General features: G+C 37.6%; 1 protein-coding gene across 7 annotated transcripts in view; it reads left to right on the top strand.

Annotated features, from left to right (window-relative positions):
* The window catches only part of HERC2 (HECT and RLD domain containing E3 ubiquitin protein ligase 2), a 270577-nt gene that overhangs the window by 168547 nt on the left and 77731 nt on the right, over window positions 1–24299 (top strand). For 6 of the 7 annotated variants that reach the window (XM_046653926.1, XM_046653932.1, XM_046653931.1 and 3 more), the window contains 11 exons: window positions 103–254; window positions 720–818; window positions 2630–2798; window positions 2892–3017; window positions 4894–5002; window positions 5113–5252; window positions 16688–16878; window positions 17613–17718; window positions 17806–17897; window positions 21456–21631; window positions 23284–23395. In XM_046653926.1, coding sequence (XP_046509882.1) covers window positions 103–254; window positions 720–818; window positions 2630–2798; window positions 2892–3017; window positions 4894–5002; window positions 5113–5252; window positions 16688–16878; window positions 17613–17718; window positions 17806–17897; window positions 21456–21631; window positions 23284–23395 — 1472 coding nt within the window. The remainder of the gene's footprint in view (window positions 1–102; window positions 255–719; window positions 819–2629; window positions 2799–2891; window positions 3018–4893; window positions 5003–5112; window positions 5253–16687; window positions 16879–17612; window positions 17719–17805; window positions 17898–21455; window positions 21632–23283; window positions 23396–24299) is intronic. The other variant, XM_046653929.1, reaches the window with a different exon arrangement.

The raw sequence follows: 24299 nt of genomic DNA on the forward strand, positions 1-24299 counted from the left end.
TTTGTTTGTAGGTTTATGTTGAAATACCAACATCAGAGGCCCCTCTGGAGGGCAAGTGCTAAGGGTCTTCACTGTGGGTGCACTGTGTGTGCTTACCTGTAGGCGTGGAGGCCTTGGTCGGATGGCTGCTGGACCATGCTGATGTGCAGGTCACGGATCTCTCGGATGCAGACACAGGGTCTGAGGAATGTTCAGACGAGGAGGTGGTGGAGGACGTGGATGACGTGGCCTATGCTGTGGTCAGTGCCTCCCCTGTAAGCACCCCTCTGCTCATGTCTGCCCAGCCTGTGCTCTGGGTTCCTCTGTGCTGCTCCCAGGGGGTGTCTCTACTGTTCTGCTGGGCACATGGCAAAGCTGCTAAGTCCTGACTGGGTTTTCTGTGCCTTCAGTACTTTTAGCTTTAAAACAGACCCTTGCTCAACCATCTAATGATGTTGGGTTGTCATTAGAAGATTTTGTTAAAAAATCATGTTTTATGTGACATTGATTTCTGATTTAAGTAAATTGTTTTGTGGGATTAATTTGGAAGTGCCTTAGAAATTTTCTGTACTTGTAGATTTTGAGATTCATTTCTGTTTACTATGCTATTAATCTTTTTTAAATAAATATTTTTATAGTGAAAATACAGTGCTAAATAGAATATTATAGATTTCACATACTTTTGTTTTAAGTAGCTTTATCTGATTCAACACTTTGAACAAAATGTATTTCTTTTGTAGTCTACTGGTGCTGTTGTAACAGAGAGCCAGACTTACAAAAAGCGAGCTGATTTCTTGAGTAATGATGATTATGCTGTGTATGTGAGAGAGAATATTCAGGTGAGTAATTGTCTTAGGCTGGAGCCTTGCTCAGATTTTCATTCAGCAAATGTTTGAGCATCTCCTTTGTAAAAGTATCAGTGGACACAGGTCCCTACCCTCAGGGAACCTGCATTCTAGATGTGGAAGACAGACAGTAATCAAACCTGGCAGACAGACTATAATTTATTAGAAGGTGGTGCATACTGTGGAAATGAGAGAGAGCAGACTAGAGGGATGAGGGAGGTGTAGGAGGTGGAGAGGGGGCAGGATCAGTGTGGGAGTGGAGGGAAGGTAGCATTGAGAAGTGAGCTTGGTGCAGAGGCTCTTGCGGTGTTGAGGGGCTGGCTCAGCAGCTACTGGGAAAGTCAGAGACCTGGCAAGAGAGGAAACATCTGGTCTGTGCAGCACCCAGCAGGGAGGCCACTGTGGCTAGAGCGGAGTGAACAGAGGACAGAGTAGCAGAAAATGAGCAGGTAGGGCCAAGAGCAAAAGGTGGTTTGTCCACAGTGACATGGCACAGAGACATGTGCTTCTCCGCTATTCTCACTGTGGACACTTTAATCTGTTTTTGCCTGTTTTTCTTATATCATTCTCACTACCATCTAATTTTAAATCTAGTTGTGCTTTTTTATGTAATCCTTTATCTACCTTAAATATTTTCTAACTTTTGTTCTAATTAGTATACTTCAGAGAAAAATCTCAGAAATCATCTCATTTCACCTGTACATTGTCAGTATGTATTCTTAATAGATAAAGAATTTTATTTTTAACATAACGACATTACTGTTACCTAACATTACCTAACAAATAAACAGTAATAACTTAATATCATCTCATATTCAATGCTGGCTAAAATATTCCCAGTTTTCTCAAAAATGGCTTTTTACAGTAATTTTTTTGAATTTGGATACAAAGAAGATTATACACCTTACATGTGGGTGATGTGTCTCTGAAGTGTCTTTTTAACCTAGAACACTGTCTCCCTCCTTTTTTCCTTTTCATGCTATTTATTTGTGGCTAAAACTATGTTGGCCCACATCTTCCTCCCTCCTCTGCATTTCCCATAAAGTCAGAGTGAGGGCTGGAGGGTGATTGGACTCAGGCCATGTCTTAGGCAAGAATGCGTCATGTAGACCAGCGCGCAGTGTTGCTGGTGTAGGTCTTCTCAGCCTGCTCCATCCGTTAAGAAGTTCTGTATTAAGAAGTTCTCTATTAATTGTTCATATCGATGCTTCAATAGCCATTAGTGTCATTGCTTAGACCCATCACGAGGGGTTGCACAATAATGATTTTCTAACTTTGTCATCCCTTCCAAATTTATTAACTTGAGTTCCACTCTTTGAAGAGAACTTTCTTACCCACTTTGGCCACTCTTTATAATATAGTTTGTATAGGAATGGCAAAATAAATGCTTGGTTTTTTCAGTTTTTTTTTGGCTTTATCAATTTTCGGAATTGTGAATTGGTGCCCTGGTACTTGTAAAGGTGACCAAGAAGCTTTGTTTTGCTTATTATTATGATAATATATGTATTGGCTGTTATTGAATTTGATATGTTTCAGCTATTATTTCTCTTGATGAGATTGTCCTTTTGAGTGAACCCATTAATCTTTGCTAGCTCCTTTGCTTTATGGCACAAGTTGATCCAGGCTCATCTTGTATATTTCCTGCCCCAGACATCAAGCCAGCCAGTTTTCTAAAGAGCTCTGGTTCCACTCAGTGTAAAATGATATTGAGAGCACATCCTGTGTGCTAGTGGAGATCCTTTCTTAGGAATAGAATAATGCTCTTTATTCACTGGGCTGGATTTTTTATTTAATTTTAATTGTAGGTGGGAATGATGGTTAGATGCTGTCGAACTTATGAAGAAGTGTGTGAAGGAGACGTGGGCAAAGTTATCAAACTGGATAGAGATGGGTTACATGACCTCAATGTGCAGTGTGATTGGCAGCAGAAAGGAGGCACTTACTGGGTTAGGTATATTCACGTGGAACTTATAGGTGAGCACATTCTTTATTAAGTTATTTTGCTTTTTCTTAATTGGAGACAGAATTCCCAGAAATGAATGCTAATTATAGTGTTGGAATCTCTAGGCTATCCTCCACCAAGCTCTCCTTCTCACATCAAGATTGGTGATAAAGTTCGAGTCAAAGCCTCAGTCACCACACCAAAATACAAGTGGGGATCCGTGACTCATCAAAGTGTGGGGGTTGTGAAAGGTAATATTACTAGGTATCAAAATTCCAAATGTTAGCTTTTCATCAACAAATGTAAACTCTTCATTTTTCATTCAAGAGCTAGAAAAACATGTATGAAGAAAACTTTATAAGTGGTGTTCTTTTGCTTGTCAGTGCGTTCTAGACTAGGAACACACCTGTAGTTGAACAGAGTCAGGTTTATTAACTCATTGCAACTTAGGGGATGCATGCCCTGGGAAATGGGCCATCTTCATAAGCAGGTGTAGCAGAGGACTAATGGAGTTAGTGGTGGGGGTTTTGGGAAGGGTTCAAGGAAGCAGGGTAATTCTGAGACTGGATATCTTAATAAACTCTAAGACTGGGTATCTTAAATAAATAAATAAGTAAGTATCTAAGTAAATAAATATCTTAATCTTAGAGCCAGGATGAAGTTACAGTTGGCAAGTTGTTCACATTAGCCAGGACAGGAGGTGTCTGATTGTGTTTGTGGTTTGGGTTAGATTGAAATTTGATCAGACATGACTGAGGAGTGGTTTTTGTTTTTGTCTCAGTCCATCACAGTCACAAGGTGGCCTTGTCTGATGTTGGTGTTCTATAAACTTGTTCCATCAGTCATTCTGCCAAATAGCCTATATCTGAGTGTCAGGCTAGCTCCTGTGGTCAAAGACTGCTTTTCTCTCTCTCTTTTTTAATGCTATATATAGATATTTGGGGTTGAATTTAAGAAATGGAAATGTACGAATAATGGGAGTTAGGAACTGGAGACACAAAATTTTCCTCATTTTGTATTTAATGTGATATTGAGATTCCAAATCAAAAACATGGCACACTTTAAAAGGTAAACTACATCCATTTTAACAATTGTATGAGAAATAATTAAATAGACATGCAGTTTTTGTTTTGTTTTTGAGAAAGATTAGCCCTGAGCTAACTGCTGCCAATTCTCCTCTTTTTTTTGATGAGGAAGACTGGCCCTGAGCTAACATCCGTACCCATCCTCCTCTACTTTATATGTGGGACACCTACCACAGCATGGCTTGCCAAGCAGTGCCATGTCCTCACCTGGGATCCGAACCAGTGAACCCTGGGCCGCTAAAGCGGAACGTGCGCAGTTAACCACTGCGCCACTGGGCCGGCCCCTAGACATGGGGTTTTATTTTCTTTTTAAACTCTTTCGATGTCATAAAGAGATCCTATTTTGTTTTATTTTGTTTTGAGCGTTGCAGAAAACTCTCTTACTAATCTAATGGCCTAGATTAAAAAAGGCCACCATGGTGGTGCTTCCCCAGTAGGTAGGGGTGTTAGAGTTTCTCAGTTACATAAGAACAAATGGCTTATTTAACTTCTTACTTGAGTTTAGCATTTTTCTTAAGAGATTCTTAAAACTTTTACAAATTGAAACAAAGATAAATTTTAAAAACAAGAACTTGGTTTAGAGATTAATGTTTTGAGTAGCAGAGCGCTCTCAACCAAAGGACAAGAGGTGTCTTAATGTTATTAATGTGATTTTTATTCCCTAAGATACTAAATGGAGTTTTGACTTGGTGTAATTAAAAACAAACCTGTTTATTGTATAAAATTTAAAACATACACAGAAGTAGAGAATCTAGTTTAATGAACCTCCATACACCCATAACCTAGCTTCAGCAATTGTCAACTTCTGGCCAAAGTTGTTTCATCTTCAATCCCTCCCTCAATTATTTCGAAGCTAATCTCTGACTGACATCATGTGTTAGTTCATCCGTAAGTATCTTAGTATGTCGCTCTAAAAGATAAGTACTCTTTGTAAAACATAAGTAACTAATAGATAATGTCACATGGCTATGTATAGTTTTATTTTTAATTTTAGGTTTTTATGGGTGATAAAGATGTTTCAGGCAATTTCTCTTCTGTCCAGCTTTCAGTGCCAATGGAAAAGATGTCATTGTCGACTTTCCTCAGCAGTCTCACTGGACTGGTCTGTTATCAGAAATGGAGTTGGTGCCTAGTGTTCATCCTGGAGTTACGTGAGTTTTCTTTTTTACGTTGCTGGGTTTGTTTTGAAATTTCTTTGCAATTAAGTTTAAGAAATGACCTCATCTTTTTCTTTTCAACTCAATGGCTGTTTTAAAAATAGGTGTGATGGCTGTCAGATGTTTCCTATCAATGGATCTAGATTCAAATGCAGAAACTGTGATGACTTTGATTTTTGTGAAACGTGTTTCAAGACCAGAAAACACAACACTAGGCACACATTTGGCAGAATAAATGAACCAGGTATGGTAGAATGGTTATATTCTCTCTCTCATCAAAATATTATTAATGAGAATTATTTTGGACACAAATGTATTTAATTTTGTTCTTCTAAAGTTCATATTTATATGATGAGCAGTGTACAGTGTGCAATGAAACAGGAAAGATGGTCCTACTCACTAATGACTTGCTATCTTTTTCTGCTAACAATGAGGGCCCGTGGGAATTAGAATAATAGGGTTTATTTGCTTGTACTTCCATAAAAAATATTAAATGGATCTCAAGAAACTGATAAGTGTTTTGTTGCATGGGGTGTGGAATTGGATAGATGGAGAGTGAGTCTTTTTATTTGTATGTCTTCTATTATATATATGTTTTTGTGTGGCAGAATATATGCAACATAAAACTTGCCATTTTAATCACTTTTAGGTGTATAATTCAGGGAATGTTGTACAACTGTCACCACTATCTATTTCCAAAACTTTTTCACACTCCAAACAGAAACTGTACCCATTAAGCAATAATTCCCCATTCTCCCTTCCCCCAGTCCCTGGTAACCTCTACTCTGCTTTCTGTCTCTATGAATTTGACTACTCTAGGTAACTCATATAAGTGGAAGCATACAAAATTTGTCCTTTTGTGTCTGACTTATTTCACTTAGCATTATGTTTTCAGGGTTCATGTAGTATGTGTCAGAACTTCATTTCATTTTATGGCTGAGTATATTCCATTGTTTGTGTATACCACATTTTGTTTCTTCATTCATCTATTAATGGACATTTGGGTTGTTTGTACCTTCTGGCTGTTGTAGACAACATTGCTGTGAACATTGGTCTACAAATCTGTTTAAGTCTCTGTTTTCAAAACTAGCAGTGCAATTGCAGGATCATATGATAGCTTTGTTTAACTTTTTGAGGAACTGTCAAAATGTTCTCCACAGTGGCTGCATCATTTTATATTGCCAACCAGCAATGTGTGAGGCTTCCATTTCTCCTTGTCCTTACCAATGTTTGTTATTCTCCACTTGTTTATTTTTTTGATTACGGCCATCCTGATGGGTGAAAAGTAATATCTTATTGTGATTTTAATTTGAGTTACCCTAATGACAAATGACAGTGAGCCTATTTTCATGTGCTTTTTGGCCATTTATATATCTCTTTTGGGGGCATGTCTGTTCAAGTCCTTTGCCCATTTTTAAACTTTTGGTGTTGGGTTGTAAGAGTTCTTTATGTATTTTGGATGCTAAACCTTTATCAGATATACGATTTGCAAATATTTTATCCCGTTCTGTGATTTGTCTTTTTACCCTCATGATAGGACACTGTGATGCACAAAAGTTTTAAATTTTTTAATTTAATTTTTGTTTTTTTCTATTGCAGTAGCATTGGTTTATAACATGTAAATTTCAGGAGTCCATCATTATATTTTGATTCCTGTGATGTTCACCACCCAAAGACTAATTATAATCCATCACCACACACATGTGCCTAATCACCCCTTTCGCCCTTCTTCCTCCCTTCTTCCCCTCTGGTAACCTCTAATCCAATCTCTGTATGTGATTATTTGTTGTTGTTTTTATCTTCTACTTATCAATGACATCATGTGGTATTTGACTTTCTCCCTCTGACTTATTTTACTTAGCATAGTACTGTCAGGGTCCACCCAATGTAGTCACAAATGGGCAGATTTCATTGTTTCTGATGACTGAGTAGTATTCCATTGTGTATATATACCATATTTTCCTTATCTGTTCGTTCCTTGATGGGCATCTAGCTCGCTTCCAGGTCTTGGTTATTGTGAATAATGCTGCAGTGAACATAGGGGTGCATGTATCTTCACTCATTCGTGTTTTCATGTTTTTTGGATAAATACCCAGTAGTGGAATAGCTGGACCATATGGTAGTTCTATTCTTAATTTTTTGAGGAATCTGCATACTGTTTTCCATAGAAGCTGCACTAGTTTACACTCCCACCTACAGTGTATGAGAATTTCCTTCTGTCCACATCCTCTCCAACACTTGTTTCCCGTCTTGTTAATTATAGCCATTCTAATGGGAGTGAGGTCATATCTCATTGTACTTTTCAATTTGCGTTTCCCTGATAGTTAATGATGTTGAACATCCTTTCATGTGCCTGTTGGCCATCAGTATATCTTCTTTGGAGAAATGTCTGTTCAGATCTTTTGCCCATTTTTTAATTAGGTTGTTAGGTTTTTGTTGTTGAGATGTATGAGTTCTTCATATGTTTTGGAGATTAACCCCTTATCAGATATATGGTTTGCAAATATTTTCTCCCAGTTGCTAGGTTGTTTGCAAATAAGTTCTCCCAGTTGCTAGGTTGTCTTTTCATTTTGTTGATGATTTCCTTTGCTGTGCTGAAGCGTTTTAGTTTGATGTAGTCCCATCTGTTTACTTTTTCTATTGTTTCCTCTGCCCAGTCAGACATGGTACTTGAAAATGTGCTGCTAAGACCAATGTCGAAGAGCACACTGTTTTCTCTTGTGGAAGTTTCATGGTTTCAAGTCTTACATTAAAGTCTTTAATCCATTTTGAGTTAATTTTTCTGTATGGTATAAGATAATGGTCTACTTTCATTCCTTTGCTTGTGGCTGTGCAGTTTTCCCACCAACATTTATTGAAGAGACTTTCCTTTCTCCATTGTATGTTCTTGGCACCTTTGTCGAAAATAAGCTGTCCATAGATGTATGGGTTTATTTCTGGGCTCTTGGTTCTGTTCCATTGATCTGTGTGTCTGTTTTGTGCCATAACATGCTGTTTCGGTTACTATAACTTTGTAGTATATTTTGAAATCAGGAAGTGTGATACCTCCAGCTTTGTTCTTTTTTCTCACTGTTCCTTTGGCTATTTGGGGTCTTTTGTTGTTCCATGTAAAGTTTACAATTCTTTGTTCTATTTCTGTGAAAACTGTTGTTGGAACTTTGATAGGGATTACAGTGAATCTGTAGATTGCTTTAGGAAGTATGAACATTTTAACTATGTTGATTCTTCCAATACAAGCGCATGGAATATATTTCCGTTTATTTGTGTCTTCTTTAATTTCTTTCAACACTGTTTTATAATTTTCAGTGTATAGATCTTTCACCTCTTCGGTTAAGTAGATTCCTAGTATTTTATTCTTTTTGTTGCAATTATAAATGGGATTGTATTCTTAATTTCTCTCTCTGCTGCTTCATTGTTAGCGTATAGAAGTGCAACTGATTTTTATATGTTGATTTTGTATCCTGCAACTTTACCGTATTTGTTTATTATTTCTAAAAGTTTTTTGGTGGATTATTAGGGTAGTCTGTATAAAATCATGTCATCTGCAAATAGTGACAGTTTCACTTCTTCCTTTCCGATTTGGATCCCTTTTATTTTTCTTGCCTGATTGCTCTGTCTAGGACTTCCAATATGATGTTAAATAAAAGTGAAAGTGGGCATCCTTGTCTCATTCCTGTTCTGAGAGGAATAGCTTTCAGTTTTTCTCCATTGAGTGTGATTATTAACTGTGGGTTTGTCATATATGGCCTTTATTATGTACAAAAGCTTTGCTTCTATACCCATTTTATTTAGTTTTTATCATAAATGGAGCTGTATCTTGTCAAATGCTTTCTTTGCCTCTATTGAGCTGATCCTGTGGTTTTTATGCTTCATTTTGTTAATGTGATGTATCATTTTACTTAGTTTGTGGATGTTTAATTATATGTTTTATTAGTTTGTGGGTAGTTTAATTATAATGTGTCTTGACGTAGGCCTCTTTGGGTTTATCTTGTTTGATGCTCTTTTTGCTTCCTGTACTTGTATGTCTTTTCCTTCCTTAGTTTAGGAAAGTTTTCAGTTAGTGTTTCTTCAGATAGATTCTCTGCCCCTTTGTCTCTCTCTTCTCCTTCTGGTACACCTATAATACGAATGTTAGTGCATCTACTCTACTATTGAGTCCCTATAGTCATTTTTTTATTTCCGGTATTGTATTCTTCATTTCCAATTGGTTCTTTTTTATATTTTCCAATTCTTTTTTTTTTTTTTTGAGGAATATTAGTGCTGAGCTAACTATTGCTAATCCTTCTCTCTTTTGCTGAGGAAGACTGGCCCTGAGCTAACATTTGTGCCCATCTTCCTCTGCTTTATATCTGGCATGCCTACCACAGCATGGCTTTTGCCAAGCGGTGCCATGTCCGCCCCTGGGATCCGAGCCGGCGAACACTGGGCTGCTAAGAAGTGGAATGTGCAAACTTAACTGCTTGCTACCAGCCTTGCCCCTATCTTTTCCAGTTCTTTGTTGAAGTTCCCACTGAGTTCATCCATTCTTCTCCCAAGATTGATGAGCATCCTTAAGACTTTTTGTTTGAACTCTTTGTCAGGTAGATTGTTTATTTCTGTTTTATTCAGTTCTTTTTCTGGGGTTTTGTCATGTTCCCTTACTTGGAATGTATTCTCTTGCCTCCTCATGTATCCTCTTTCTGTGTTCTTTTATCTATGGACTAGATGGGTCAGCTAAGTCTCCTGATCTTGGAAGAGGTGCCCTTATGTAAGAGATGTCTTATGAGGCCCAGCAGTGTGCTTCTCTCTCATCACCAGTTCCAAATGTTCCAGGAGTGACCCCTGTGTGAGCTACGTGTGTCCTTCTGTTGTGACAGGGTTTCTCTTGCTGCGGGTGCCCAGGGAGGCTAGACTGTCCTCCTGGCCAGCTGGTTCTAATTCTCAGCTGCATGTGGCTGCTATGGACTCTTTAGTTACTTTATCATGTGTGGGGAGCCCCAGCACAATTGGCTACAAGGTCTGATAGCACATTCCTGTTGCAGTTTTCCTGTTAAGTGTGTAGGCTGCTTGCATGGCTGGTGGCTAGTCTCAGGGACTTACAGTTCCTCTAGGCTTCCAGCCTGCAAGGCTGTTGTCAGCTCTCTCAGGATTGCAGCTGAGTGGGGCTGGGCCCATGCATGGGAGTACCCAATTGTTTCAGGCTTTGGAAAGTGAGGTTGGTTCTCTATGTGGCTGTTTGAGAAGCACAAGTCTTCTGCAGCTGACAAGCCACACTGCCCAGAGGGCCAGACACACCACAGTCCTGCCCCATGCAAGCATCCCGACCCCCTAAAGCAGACCCAGTCGCCTCACTAAAGAGGCCCCACACACTCCACTAACACCCCATACTCTCCACCCACTTCTCTTGCATGCTCTGACCTGCAGAGGCTGACCCGCTGCTCTGCTGCAGAGCATCCAGGCATCTAGCTGATGCCGGTGCACAAGTTCCCTGGGGACTGGCTGTTGGGTTGGGTCAGTCCCTAGGGCAGGCTGCCTGCCCTGGCCAAGCTGGATTAAATCAGTGCTGCAGTGGGTGGAGCAGGCCCTGGGCTAACAGACCAGGTGAATAATTCTAATGAGTCTCCCTGCATTTGTGTCAGCACGCCTGTACTAGGTCACAACAATGGCTGCCCCCAATGTCTCAGTCCCTGGGGAGCTCTCACCTCTCACTGAGATGCACCCAGAGCCTGTCAGGTGAGTCTGTTTTCACCAAAGGAGTGTGCACCTTTCTTTCTGGTGATTTTAGGTTGCTTTCCAAAATGGGTGGATTTGTGTGGGGGTCCTTTAAGATCTGCCTTTTCCCCCTTATGTCCGATAGCTTTTTCGGGGGTATTCACTGTTGTTGTTACTAGCCACCAAAGCCAGATGTTATGAGACTTGTCTCGGTTGTGCTGAGTCCAAAGGATGCTTATAGTAGTAATGCTCTCCCTCTCAGCTTCCCCGCTCCTCTCAGGAAGCCTGCCTACCTTAGGATTGCTCCTGGCCAGCTCTGAAGTACTGCAGCTTGTGAAGCCAGCTTTTTTTTCTCTCCAGAAAGGAATTATTGCCTCTTCGACCTGAGTCAGGAGTGTCCCTTGTTGCGGGAGTTCTTTTTATCCAGTTTTCAGTTGCCCCTCAGGGTATTTGTTCCCAAGTAGTTGTAAATTGGTTGTGTCCATGGTACGAGGTGAGTTCTGAGTCTTCCTATGCTGCCATCTTGACACCTGCCAAAAATTTTAAATTCAAATGAAGTCCAATTTATCTGTTTTTCTCTTTTGTTGCCTGTGCATTTCAAGTTATATTTACTTTTGCTTTCAATTTAAGGAACTATTTCTAAATCTAAAGTCATGAAGATTAGCCTCTGTTTCTTTTTAAGAGGTTTATAGTTTTAGCTCTTAAATTTAGGTCTTTGATCTACCTTAATTTTTGTATATAGTATAACGTGAGGGTCCAATTTCATTCTTTTACTTGTGTATCCAGTTTTCCCAACATTTTTGAAAAGACTATTCTTTCACCATTGAATGATCCTGGCACCCTCATTGAAAATCAGTTAATGCTAGATGTAAGAGTTTATTTCTGGGCTCTTAATTCTCTTCCATTGGTCTAATTTCCTGCCCATATGCCAGTATCACACCATTGTGATTAGGAGAGCTTTGCAGTTAAGTTTTGAAATTGGAAAATGTGAAATCCTTCTTCTTTTTCAAGATTGTTTTGGCTATTTGGTGTTCCTTGAAATTCAGTGTGAATTTTGAGATGATTTTTCTATTTCTGTAAAAAACCAATATTTTGATAAGAGTTACATTGAATCTGTATATCACTTTTGGTGGAATTGTCATTTTGATAATATTAAGTCTTCCAATCCGAGAATTAGGGATGTCTTTCCATCTACTTGGATCTTTTTAAATTTCTTTCAGCAATGTTTTGTGATTTTCAGTGTACTATCATGTGCGACATAACCATGTTTTGATCAGTGACAGGATGCATATATTATGGTGGTCCCATAAGATTAGTACCACATAACCTAGGTTTGTAGTAGGCTATACCATCTAGGTTTGTAAGTAGTCTATCATGTTTGCATGGCAATGAAATTGCCGAACGATGCATTTCTCAGAACATATCCCTATCATTAAGCAATGCATGACTGTACAAGTCTTGTACCTTCTTGGTTAAATTTATTCCAAACTATTGATTTTTCATGCCATTTTTAAGGGATTTATTTTCTTAGTTTTCTCTTTGGAATGTTTGTTGCTAGTGTGTAGAAATATATACATACATATACACTATACATTTTCAGCACATTTTGTATGTTGAATTTGTACCCAGCAACCTTGTGGAAGTTGTTTATTAGCTCTGACTGTTTTTTTTGTGTGTGGATTCTTTAACCCTAAATAATACATATGTGATCATGTCACCTGTGAACAGATATAGTTTTACCTCCTCCTTTCCAAACTGAGTGCCTTATATTTCTTTTTCTCCCCTTATTGCTTCAGCTAGATCTTCCCATACTTTGTTGACCAGAAGTGGTAAATGTGGGTATCTTCATCTTGCTCCTGATCTTAGGTGGAAAGCTTTCAGTCTTTCACCATTGAATATGATGTTAGCTGTGAGATTTTCATAATGGCCTTTATCATTTTGAGGAAGTTCTTTTCTAGTCCTAATTTGCAATATTCTCTTACCTTTATGTAAGAGGGCTGTGGAATCTGTAGACCCATCTCCTTTTCAAGCCTAAGTTGAATATTTTCTTGATCAGCCTGCCATGGGTTTACAAATTTAGCCTTTTCAAAGAACCAACTTTTGGCTTTGATTTGCTCTTTCTCATATCACTACCGTTTCTTTTTCCTATGGTATTTGGGTTTAGGTTGATTTTTTTTTCTGTCTTCTTGAGGTGAATACTGAGCTCATTTATTTTTCACTTTCATCTTTCTACTATATGAACTTAAATTTTTAAATTTATCTTTAAGTAAGGCTCAAGCTATATCCTGCAATACTGATATGTAGTAATACTTCATTAAAATACATTTCACAGTATTTTTAAAATTTCATTGGAATTATTTTCTTGTATTCATTGGCTTTTAAATTTTCAAACATATCAACATTTTTTAGGTATCTTCTTACTGGTTTCCACGTTGCATTCAGAGTATGTACTGATGGATCTTTGGCATTTTCTGAAACTTATGTGTGATCATATGACTGAGCATGTGATAGGATTCTATAAGTGTTTTATGTGTGCCTAAAAGAGTGTCTCTTGCAGTTCTCTGGTTGAGTTAGTGTTTGCTTACTATATCTTTTTCAAGCCTTTTGCCCTCAATCTTTTTTATTACCATATTTCAGATATATTTCTTGTAAGTTGAGGACAGTTTTTTTTTTTTAATTCCAATATGTCTATCTTTGTCTTTTGTTTGGATCATTTAGGATTAACATTTAGGGTCATTTTATTGGCTCACTTAGGTATTTGCATTTAAGGACAATTACTGATATACTTTTATTTAAATTGAAAAACTTTTCGGTGTGTTTTATTTGTCCTCTTATTGTCTATTCCCCTTTCTCCATGCCACCTTCCTTTGGACTAATGTGTTTTTCATTGTTTAATAAGTCCCCCTCACTTATTGGCTTAGAAGTTAGACACACTTTTAGTGTATAATTGTATGCCATATTAGTAGTATATATGCTGTACACATTTTTAGTATTAGCAGTTACTCAAGGTATTATCCATCTTTGATTTACCAAAATCTAATATTATTTAGTATTTTTGCTAAATAATTCCTAACAATGCAAGGACCATAATCCCTTTAGCTTTATTTACCCTCATTCTGATTTAAATTATGTTTTAATTATCATGTTTTAAAATTTTACACATATACATTTTTAACCAGATAAGACATATTATTGTTACTGTATATAGTCAGTATTTGTTTAGATTTTTTCACATAACATTGTACTTTTTCCCTATTCCTTTCTGTATCTTTCACTTTCCATCTATCATCATTTTCCTTCTGCCTAAAGAATATTCCTTCATATTTTCTTTAATGTGTCTCTTTGGTTATGAATTCTGTTTTTGTGTGTCTGAAAATGTCTTTATTTCTCCACTTTTGAAAAACATTTTTGCTGGGAATTTTCTTTCAGCTCTTCAAAAATACTGTTCCATCATAATTTGGTTTATATTATTTCTGTTGAAGTCAGCTGGAAGTGTAGTTATTGTTCCACTAAAGCAAATCCATCTTTGTATTTTCCCTTAGTCTACCTTTGAGGTATTCTTTTGTTTTTGTCTTACACAAATTTTACATACATGCAGAGATGCGTTTCTTTATATTTATCTTTTTTGGGGTAAGTAGGTCTTTTAAATTTTTATTTCTTTGCTCAGTTTTTTTTTGAGCTATAATTGACATATAACATTGTGCCAATTTAAGGTGTTCACTGTGGTGAATTGATACACATATATATCGTAAAATGATTACCCCATTAAGGTTAGTTAACACATCCATCACCTTACGTAATAACCTTTTTTTGTGTGTGTGGTGAGAACATTTAAGATCTATTCTGTTGGCAACTTTCAAAGTAGGGATTTTCAAATCTGTGGCTTGATGTCTTCTGTCAGTTTTGAAAATTTTTCAGTCATTCAGTATTTCTTCAGATACTGTCTCTGTCCTATTCTTTCTTCCTTCTTTTACTGGGACTCCTCTTTCACCTATGTTAGACCTTATCTCTATCTTGTAAGTCTTTCACCTTCTTGTTTATGTTTGCTAAATTTTTGCGCCTCAGTTCTTCATTGTGGATATTCTTTACTAATTCTCTTTTCATCTGAGTCTAGTCTTCTGATAAATCTATTCATTGAGTTCTTAATTTTAATTACTGTATTTAACAGGCCTAGTCTTTTGGGTTTTTTTTTTTAATAGTTTCCAGTTCTCTGCTGAAATTTTTAATGTCTTTTCGAACATAGTAAGTACAGTTATTGTAAAATCTGTATCTTATAACTCTAATTCTGGACTCTATTTGTATCATCTGTCATTTCTGGTAGTGTTTAGTCATGTTTTCTTGTTTCCTCATATGCCCTTATATACTGGACGTTGTATTTAATATAGTTGCTTTTTTCTAGACATTTTATTTTTCCTTTTTCTCCCCAAAGCCCTCCAGTACATAGTTGCATATTTTTGGTTGTGGGTCCTTCTAGTTGTGGCATGTGAGCTGCTGCCTCAGCATGGCTTGATGAGTGGTGCCATGTCTGCACCTGGGATCCGAACCAGCAAAACCCTGGCCCGCCAAAGCGGAGTGCACGAAGTTAACCACTCGGCCACAGGGCCAGGCCCTGAACGTTGTATTTAAAAAAATATTTCTTGGGGTTGGCCCTGTGGCCAAATGGTTGGGTTCGCGTGCTCCGCTTTGGCGGCCTGGGGTTTCACCAGTTCGGATCCTGGGCACGGATATGGCACCACTCATCAAGCCATGCTGAGGCAGTGTCCCACATGCCACAACTAGGAGGACCTACAACTAAAAATAAACAACTGTGTGCCGGGGGGCTTTGAGGAGAAAAAATGAAAAATAAAAATCTTTAAAAAATATTTCTTGAATCAATTTGAGGCCTAAGATATTATCTTTCTCCAGAGATTGAGGGTGAGAGGGTTGGTCCTCCAGATAATTGGGGTAAGTAACTATCTGGGCTCACTTCAATCCAGTGTCATTGAGTGAGGTGATTTCATGCTGAGCTGCAATCTGTAAAAACAAACAACTCTGCATAGTTCAACTTTGCTCTTAGGGTTCTACCTGTGGGGATCCCAAACCAAGTGTGGGGTTTTCTGTGGCCATCCTCTTCTCTCCTGGTGGTTCCTTGGCTCCCTTCCCCCACAAGGCTGTCAGAAGTACCCTGTGTCCTCTTGGAGGGAAAAGCGGCCTCTAACCTTGAGCGTAGATTCCCTAGCACACCTCCTTTCATCTCTTTACCGTCTTGTTAATTCTGATGCTTTCCAGTTTTAGTCATCTTTAAATGTTCTCTCCTCAGTGGGAGGGCTAGATGAATTTCCAGATTTGCCATTAATGGAAGTAGAAACTCTTTGCAAATTTCTTTTGCTTTGCATTTATAAAGAGCATTTTTTGCGGCCAGCCCCCTGGCTGAGTGGTTAAGTTTGTGCTCTCTGCTTCAGCGGCCCAGGGTTTCACCTGTTCAGATCCTGGGTGCGGACATGGCACCGCTCATTAGGCCATGGTGAGGTGGCATCCCACATGCCACAACTAGAAGGACCCACAACTAAAATATACAACTATGTACCGGGGGGATTTGGGGAGAAAATAAAGGAGGGGGGAAAAAACAAAAGATAGGCAACATTTGTTAGCTCAGGTGCCAATCTAGAAAAAAAAAAGCATTTTTAATAAGAACATTTTCTGTAAGTACTGTGACTGTATTTCCCCCCCAGCTTATGTGTATCCTTCCATCTGGAAATATCTCTCTCTGTTATTACTTGAGAGAGTCAAGTGGAATAAATCATAGCATTATATGAACTTCATCTCGTAAATTGGTACAAAATACCTTGACTAGGTTTTTTGAAGCCATTTTAGGTATCTAATAGCTCCTTTTAATTGAAAACTTATTTTTTTGAAGTAAGAAGCTCCTCACTATGTAATATTCTTTATTTCTTGGTTGTGAAGGTTCTGCCCCACAAATATTAACACTGTTTGACCACCGTTAAATAGGACAGTCTGCAATATTTTGTGGCCGTTCTGGTAAACAGCTGAAGCGTTGTCACAACAGTCAGCCAGGAATGCTGCTGGACAGCTGGTCTCGGATGGTGAAGAGCCTGAATGTCTCATCCTCCGTGAACCAGGCTTCTCGTCTGATTGATGGCAGTGAGCCCTGCTGGCAGTCCTCTGGGTCGCAAGGAAAGGTAGTGTGCCCTGGGGGCAACTTCCAGAACCACTTTTATTTAGGTGGCTTTGCCTTTTAGAGCTTCAAAATGAACTTTGAAAAACCTAGTAAGTTATATTGTGATGGCACCTGTGAGTAGTTGTTTTCTATTTTAGTTCATAATTATTTTAAAGTTACAGAGTACTATACCATCCAGTTTTTATTGTCAGAGATTTTAAACGACATAGGTAACAGATTTTATCTAACTGACCAATTGATAGTGGGTGTAAGAGCATGGTGGTGTTTTTTTACTCCCGCATATAAAATGTATGTGTTCATATTCTGCTCTGGTTAGAAGTTTTTCTAATATATCCTAACAAATATGTGTTGATCTTTGGCATGCTATCATAATTGCACTTACATGTGGGTATGCATCATCTGGACATGCAGGTCAGTCTTGGAGAGGGGCTTTTTCTCCATCTTGACTCTATGATCTTTTCTATGATCCACTCCTTGATGGGTATAAATGGACCACCCTAGATCAGGAGGAGTTTATAAACACGTTTTTGGAGCTTAGAGTGAGACTTTCTTCTAATGAGCAAATGATGGAGTACAATGCTCTTGTTTCTGCCAGCTTAAAGGCAAATTCTGTCTCTCCCATGCCAGATAATATGTTAAAAAAATCTCATGTAGATTCAAGCTTTAGTGATAATATTTTAGTAGCTAAAATATAGCTGAACTTTACTAACAGAGAATTCATTTTTTCTTTTAAAGCATTGGATTCGTTTGGAGATTTTCCCAGATGTTCTTGTTCATAGATTAAAAATGATAGTAGATCCTGCTGACAGTAGCTACATGCCATCTCTGGTTGTAGTGTCAGGTAATTCAATTAGTTTACTCAAAAAGTATCTTCTATCATATAATAAAAACTCCTTTGTCTGATTCCTTTGCCCTTTTTTCCCCCTAGGTGGAAATTCCTTAAATAACCTAATTGAACTGAAGACAATCAATATTAACCCCACTGACACCACAGTGTCCCTTCTGAATGACTGCACAGAGGTAAGTGGATACGATAGTGTTCCTTTTTGATGGTTTACAAATGGCAATGGAGGTGACTTTTTTGAACATTTCTATACTAACATTGAGCCCATTTTTCCCCTTAATTAATTGTATTTACTTTAAAAGTTGACATGTACACAGCTTAAATTTGCTGCTTATCAGATAGCTTGAAAAGGAAACAAAATAACTTTCAATCTCACTATCTTTGGTAAGAAGCAGGGGTGAATACTCCTAGCAAAAGTTGTTACCAGGCATATCCAGTCGCTCTTTGCAGCCAGTGCAGTGTCATTTTCGTTAAATGTGTATTAGTGTGCAATGATTTTTTCTGACCATACATGTGATGCTGAAATTCCTTTTTTGTTTTCATACCTGTTGGCATCAAGTGCTGAACTTGTCATAAAGTACTGAGTTATTGATTTGTTTTGATTGGTAATAAGGTAATTTGCAAAATGATTCCAAGTTTATTGTATCTCTTGAAAATTCTAAGAGAATCAATGAAGGTTCTTTTAAACAGCACCCATATATTACACAGCAGTGAGACTTTCTCGCACATTTTCCAGTATATCCTTCCACACAGATGTCAACACTAGGAATTGTTTAGCACCATTTATTCTTTTATGTCATTGAACTATTATGTGATATACTGATTAATTAATTAATTTTCTGAGAAAAGATAATATTGAATTTTAGTGCATTTTATTGTTAACTTATTGCTAGGTAACTGAATGCAGCTTGTCTAATGTCCATACTCCCAAATGTTTTTGTAGTTTAAGCAAATCAATAAGTGCAGACTTTATTAAATCAATAACTAAGGTTATTATTCATAAAGGGTGTATTAACTTTAAGAAATTTTCAATTTAGAACAATTTATTACATAATATTTGATAAGTAAAAAATAGTATCTATCACATGTATGAGAAATATTGAAGCATTGTGAGTAACTGGGAAACTCATGACCCACTCTCCATCTCTCCAACTAACTTAAGCACTAGAATATCATTCCTGTGAAGCTACTGGACTCTTTATCATTGAAATGGCTTGTTATGGGAATTTTCTAATATAACCAGAAATAGGAAGTATACTGAATCCCTCATAAACCTGTCACCTAGCTTGAACAATTATCATTTTTTGCCAATCGTGTTTCACTATGTCCTTGCGTGTTCCCCCACCCCCATTTTTTTTTATCTTGGTGTGTTTAAAACAAGTCCTAGACATGATCGTATTTCAATAGTGTATACTTCAATATTCATCTCTGACAAAGACTTAAATGTAACCACAATGCCATTATCACACCTAACAGTTATTCTTTAATATCATACAATATCCAGTCAGTGTTTAAATTTTCCCAGTTTTCCCATAAATGTCCTTGTGTAGTTGGTTTGTGTGAATCATGATTCAAACAATGCCTACACTTTGCACTTCATTTAATTCTTAATTCTCTTGGTTTTTCCTTGCTAAAGAAAGAAACAGGGTCTTTTTTTCCTGTAGAAATTTTCATTTCTCAGTTTATCTTTTGAATCTCAATGGTTTTGTTCAACCTGAGCTTCCTGTGACATCATAGGGAGATCTTGAGGATTGTTCAGATTCATTCGAGGCAGTAGGGAGTCATAGGTGGTGTATGTGCTTCCTGCTGCATCATTCTTTGTTCACATGAAATATGGGATAGAGGAATACAGTGGGTGCCAAATCAGAATGAAGGGCATCCCGCAGGACAGAGACTAGCTTTAGCAAATGAATAGCAAGGCATAACCAAGGGAGGTTGCATCTTTCTTGGATCCTGATTTGAACAAGCCAACAATAGAAAGATGTTTATGAGATGATCAGAAAATTCAATCACTGATAGCATATTAGATGATATAAGGAATTATTGTCTTAGCTATGATAATAGTAATGTGGATATATTTTTCAAATGCCCATATTTCAGTGATACACACTGAAGTTTTGAAACAAGATGCTTCCTGGAATTTTCTTATGATAATCCATATATGAACAAAATTGGTCATACATTGATAATTGTTGAACTAGGTGGTAGGGTCACAGAACATCTTGTACTATTTTTTATAATTTGTATATATTCAATTATTTTTACTATGTTTTAAAAATTATGAAGACTCTAAAGGTAAGACCTGAAACCATAAGGCTTCTAGAAGAAGATATAGGTGGTACACTCTTTGACATCAGTATCAAAAGGATCTTTTTGGACACCAATGTCTTCTCAGACAAGGGAAACAATAGAAAAAATAAACAAATGGGACTTCATCAGACTAAAGAGCTTCTTCAAGGCAAGGGAAAACAAGATTGAAATAAAAAAACAAACCACCAATTGGAAAAAAATATTTTCAAGTCATATATCCGACAAAGCGTTAATCTTCATACTATATAAAGAGCTCACACAACTCTACAACTAAAAATCTAACAGCCAGATTGAAAAAGGGGCTGGGGACAAGAACAGACATTTCTCCAAAGAAGATAAACAGCTGGCCAATAGGCACATGAAAAGATGCTCATCATCACTGATCATCAGGGAAATGCAAATCAAAACTACACTAAGATATCACCTTACACCTGTTAGAATGGCAAAAATAACCAAAACAAAAAGTAACAAATGTTGGAGAGGCTGTGGAGAAAAAGGAACCCTCATACACTGCTGGTGGGAATGCAAACTGGTGCAGCCACTAGGGAAAACAGTATGGAGATCTCTCAAAAAATTAAAAATAGAAATACCATATGACCCAGCCATCCCATGACTGGGTATCTATGCAAAGAATTTGAAATCAGCAATTCCAAAAGTCCCATGCACCTCTATGTTCATTGCAGCATTATTTATAATAGCCAAGACGTGGAAGCAACCTAAGTGCCCATCAACTGATGATTGGATATATACAGTGGAATACTACTCAGCCATAAAAAAGGATAAAATCGTCCCATCCATAACAACATGGATGGACCTTGAGGGTATTGTGTTAAGTGAAATAAGCCAGATAGAGAAAGACAATCTCTGTATGACTCCGCACATATGTGGAAGTTAAACATGAAGACAAAGAGAACAGATTAGTGGTTACCAGGGGAAAGGGGGCGTGGGGTGGGCACAAAGGGTGAAGTAGTGCACCTACAACATGACTGACAAACAAAAACGTACAACTGAAATTTCACAAGGTTGTAAACTATCATAATCTCAATAAAAAGTTAAAAAAAATTATGAAGGCTCTGTGAACTACCTGACATATAATCTGTTAATACATCTTGGTTCAAGAAAGCTTTAAGACAGAAAGGTTTGCAGTCATTCCGTAAGGCTATCATACTATTCCAATTTAGTAAGAAAATCAATGTGAGTCCCATGCCTTGGATAGACATGCTTGGTGAATTAGTGACTTCTTTTGAAGTCAAACTCTAGTCAAGTGTGGCTGCATTAACTCTACCTAAGTTGCTTGATATTTCAGAAATTAGTAAAGGAGCTCTAACTTTCCACATATTCCAGGTCTCAAATATCCTGCTCCTGTTAAAATATCTAATGTCTTTGGTTCTAAAAAGTCTGTAGCTCATTGTTTTTGTGTCTAGTATCACAGATATATTGAAATTGCAATAAAGCAGTGCAGGAGCTCAGGAATCGATTGTAAAATCCATGGTCTCATCCTGCTGGGACGAATCCGTGCAGAGGAGGAAGACTTGGCCGCAGTTCCTTTCTTAGCTTCAGATAATGAAGAGGAAGAAGATGAAAAAGGCAACAGTGGGAGGTGAGAGCCATTTGTTATTGGTGGTGCTCATTACAAAATTCTCACTTTTAAAAGTAAATATTTAATTAGAGCATATCTCATGGTAAGTTTTAGTTGAGTTTTCAAAAATTATAATTTAATTTATTAGGGGAATATTTAATGTAAAAACACATCATATTTAGAAAAATACCACTAAAAAGGAGAAATAAAAATTTTTAATTTTTCTACCTGAAATATCATTGTTAATATTTTTTATCCTTATAGTTTTCTTTTTATCTGTCCCTACTTGTGTTTTCCTGTGGAAATGGTATCATCTATATTTGATAGCCTTTTTGCTAAGTATTTTATCATTAACTTTTACATTGAAAAAAAATTTTTTGTGATAAAATACACATAGCATGAAGTTTACCATCTTTACCATTAATCACTTCAATGTGAATGAGTGGTCCAAGCAGTCTCCCACTAGGCAGGCACCCAGCTAGGAGGTGCGCACACTGAGCACACATGACTGGCCTCCGTTCTGAATGGTTCATACTTACTTGGTACCAGTTGTTATTTATCTTAAATATTACTCCTGGTGTCCTGTACATATTTTTGACTAAAAATGTGTTACAAAGTATTTCAAATGATTACAATGTACATATATTTGCTCTCCTGTCCCTGGAAGAGTTTTCCTACATTTTTATCCCCAAACCATAAAATTTTGATTCTTTAAAGTAAGTATTCGTTGGTATATAACGTGTTAAAAAACCTTACTTGTCTCAAATCTGGTCTCTGGAGCCTTCAGTTGTCTATCCTAGCTGATGAAACTAGAACAAAAGCAATGAAAAGCCAAGAGCTGCAAACAAAAGAAGCAGTTTCTTAGCACCTGACATCAGACTAACAACCAAGAAACTCTCACTCTATCCTGGGCACTTTATAGTTTCCCCAAGTTCAAGAATTGGAGTGCTTTGTTGATTCAACCTCCGCCCTATTGAGGGCAAGACAGGAGATAGGATGAACAAGGTGGTGGAGCTAGCTGCCAGACCTATGCTTCAGGAGCCTCAGGGTGTGGGGCAGGCCTCCCAAGAGAGAACGGAGGTGGGGACCTGAAGCCCAGCTGGCGGAGGGTATGAAGGAAGAAAATTGCATTGTGCTTTACGACATATATCTGTGTTGGAGTAGTGCCTGCAGGGTCATATGGCTATATCTATTATTTCTTTAGGGGAAAAAGAATGACCAGACAGATTTCTAATTTAGGGACATTGCCACAATGCTAGTCCCAGTGGTGACTCCTGGGACCATCCAGTGTTCTCTCCAGTTACATCTATAGTAGCTGTTTGTCCAGGTAATGGGCAGGAATTGCTCTGAGTCAGTAAAATAGCTGTAATGTTCAACTTGGTATTTAAGAAGAAAGAGAGCTGCCTAGTGTGTCATAGAAAGATCTTCACCAAAGGTAAAAAGCTACAATTAAATTCTAGTATGAAAAGGTAACAAGCTAGTCTCTACAAATTTTGACCCTCTGGTGCATTTACTCCTATATATACTTGAGGTTTTATTATATTAAAACAAAACTTAACAGTTTCTCATAGTAATCAGCAAACTTTGCATACTTGAGATTGCTTTCCTTTTTATTTTTAAAAGTTTTTATGCTGAATGACCTCTGTTTCTCTCTTTATTTTTTCTTTGGTTAGTCTTATTAGAAAGAAGGCTGCAGGACTGGAATCAACGGCTACAATAAGAACCAAAGTGTTTGTGTGGGGACTGAATGACAAGGACCAGCTGGGCGGGCTGAAAGGCTCTAAGGTATCCCACCTCTGCCTGAAGTTCCCGTGTCACCTGTCATTACATGACTGAGGAGCAGCTTTGCTGGCCCAACAATAGCCAGACTATTTTTGAAGTTTTTTTTTTTTTTTTTTGAAGTTTTTATAATGGTTTTACCTTCCAAATGTTGTTTTTTAAGTTGATTTTTCTAAAGTAATTCTTGATGTGAACTCTCATAGATGTTATCAAATTTAGTTTCTGAAAAGCCTCTGTCCTTGGGAAATAGTGTACTTTTGATATAGCTGCATTATTGTTGTTTTATAAACTAGAAAGTACACTTCTGAAAAGATCTGACAAGCGTATAGATGAAAACTGTAGACTATAATTATATTGTCTTCAATACAATACACGTTTTTGCTTACCATGAACAAAATAATGTGTAAAAAATGCCATAGTGGCACAAAGATGAGCAAGGTGTGATTAAAGAGTAGGTACAACAAATGATGCATTTGAGCCAAAGTTGAATTCAGTGTCTGTTAACTAAGGAGCCATAGAACAGATTCCTCCAAAATTTGGTGCCTGGAAACAGTTTCTCTTCAGATGAGTTTCTCTGCTTCCTTTTGGTATTCTGTGAGACTTCACCCATCATAAGATGCCTTATTGCCTGCATTGTTGAAAGGCTGAGAAGGAAAGTTAAAACTCATTTATTTAAGTTTCTCCTTTCAAGTAAGATGGGTTTTTATCTTTATTTGAACAGCCTTGAGTTACATTTGTGTTTTAAGGCCCCTGGACTCCATTTGGAGTTGGACAAGGGGCAGTAAGCACTGGGAGTCTCTGTTGTGATGGTGTGGGGCTATCTCAGGTATCCTCAAGCACAGGGCCCTTGCTGGAGTTTGCATGTGAAGGATAGATTTAGTGCTCCACAGTTGTGATAAAAATCCTTTCT

The sequence above is a fragment of the Equus quagga genome, chromosome 2 (assembly GCF_021613505.1).
Source record: "Equus quagga isolate Etosha38 chromosome 2, UCLA_HA_Equagga_1.0, whole genome shotgun sequence".
Classification (NCBI taxonomy): domain Eukaryota; kingdom Metazoa; phylum Chordata; class Mammalia; order Perissodactyla; family Equidae; genus Equus; species Equus quagga.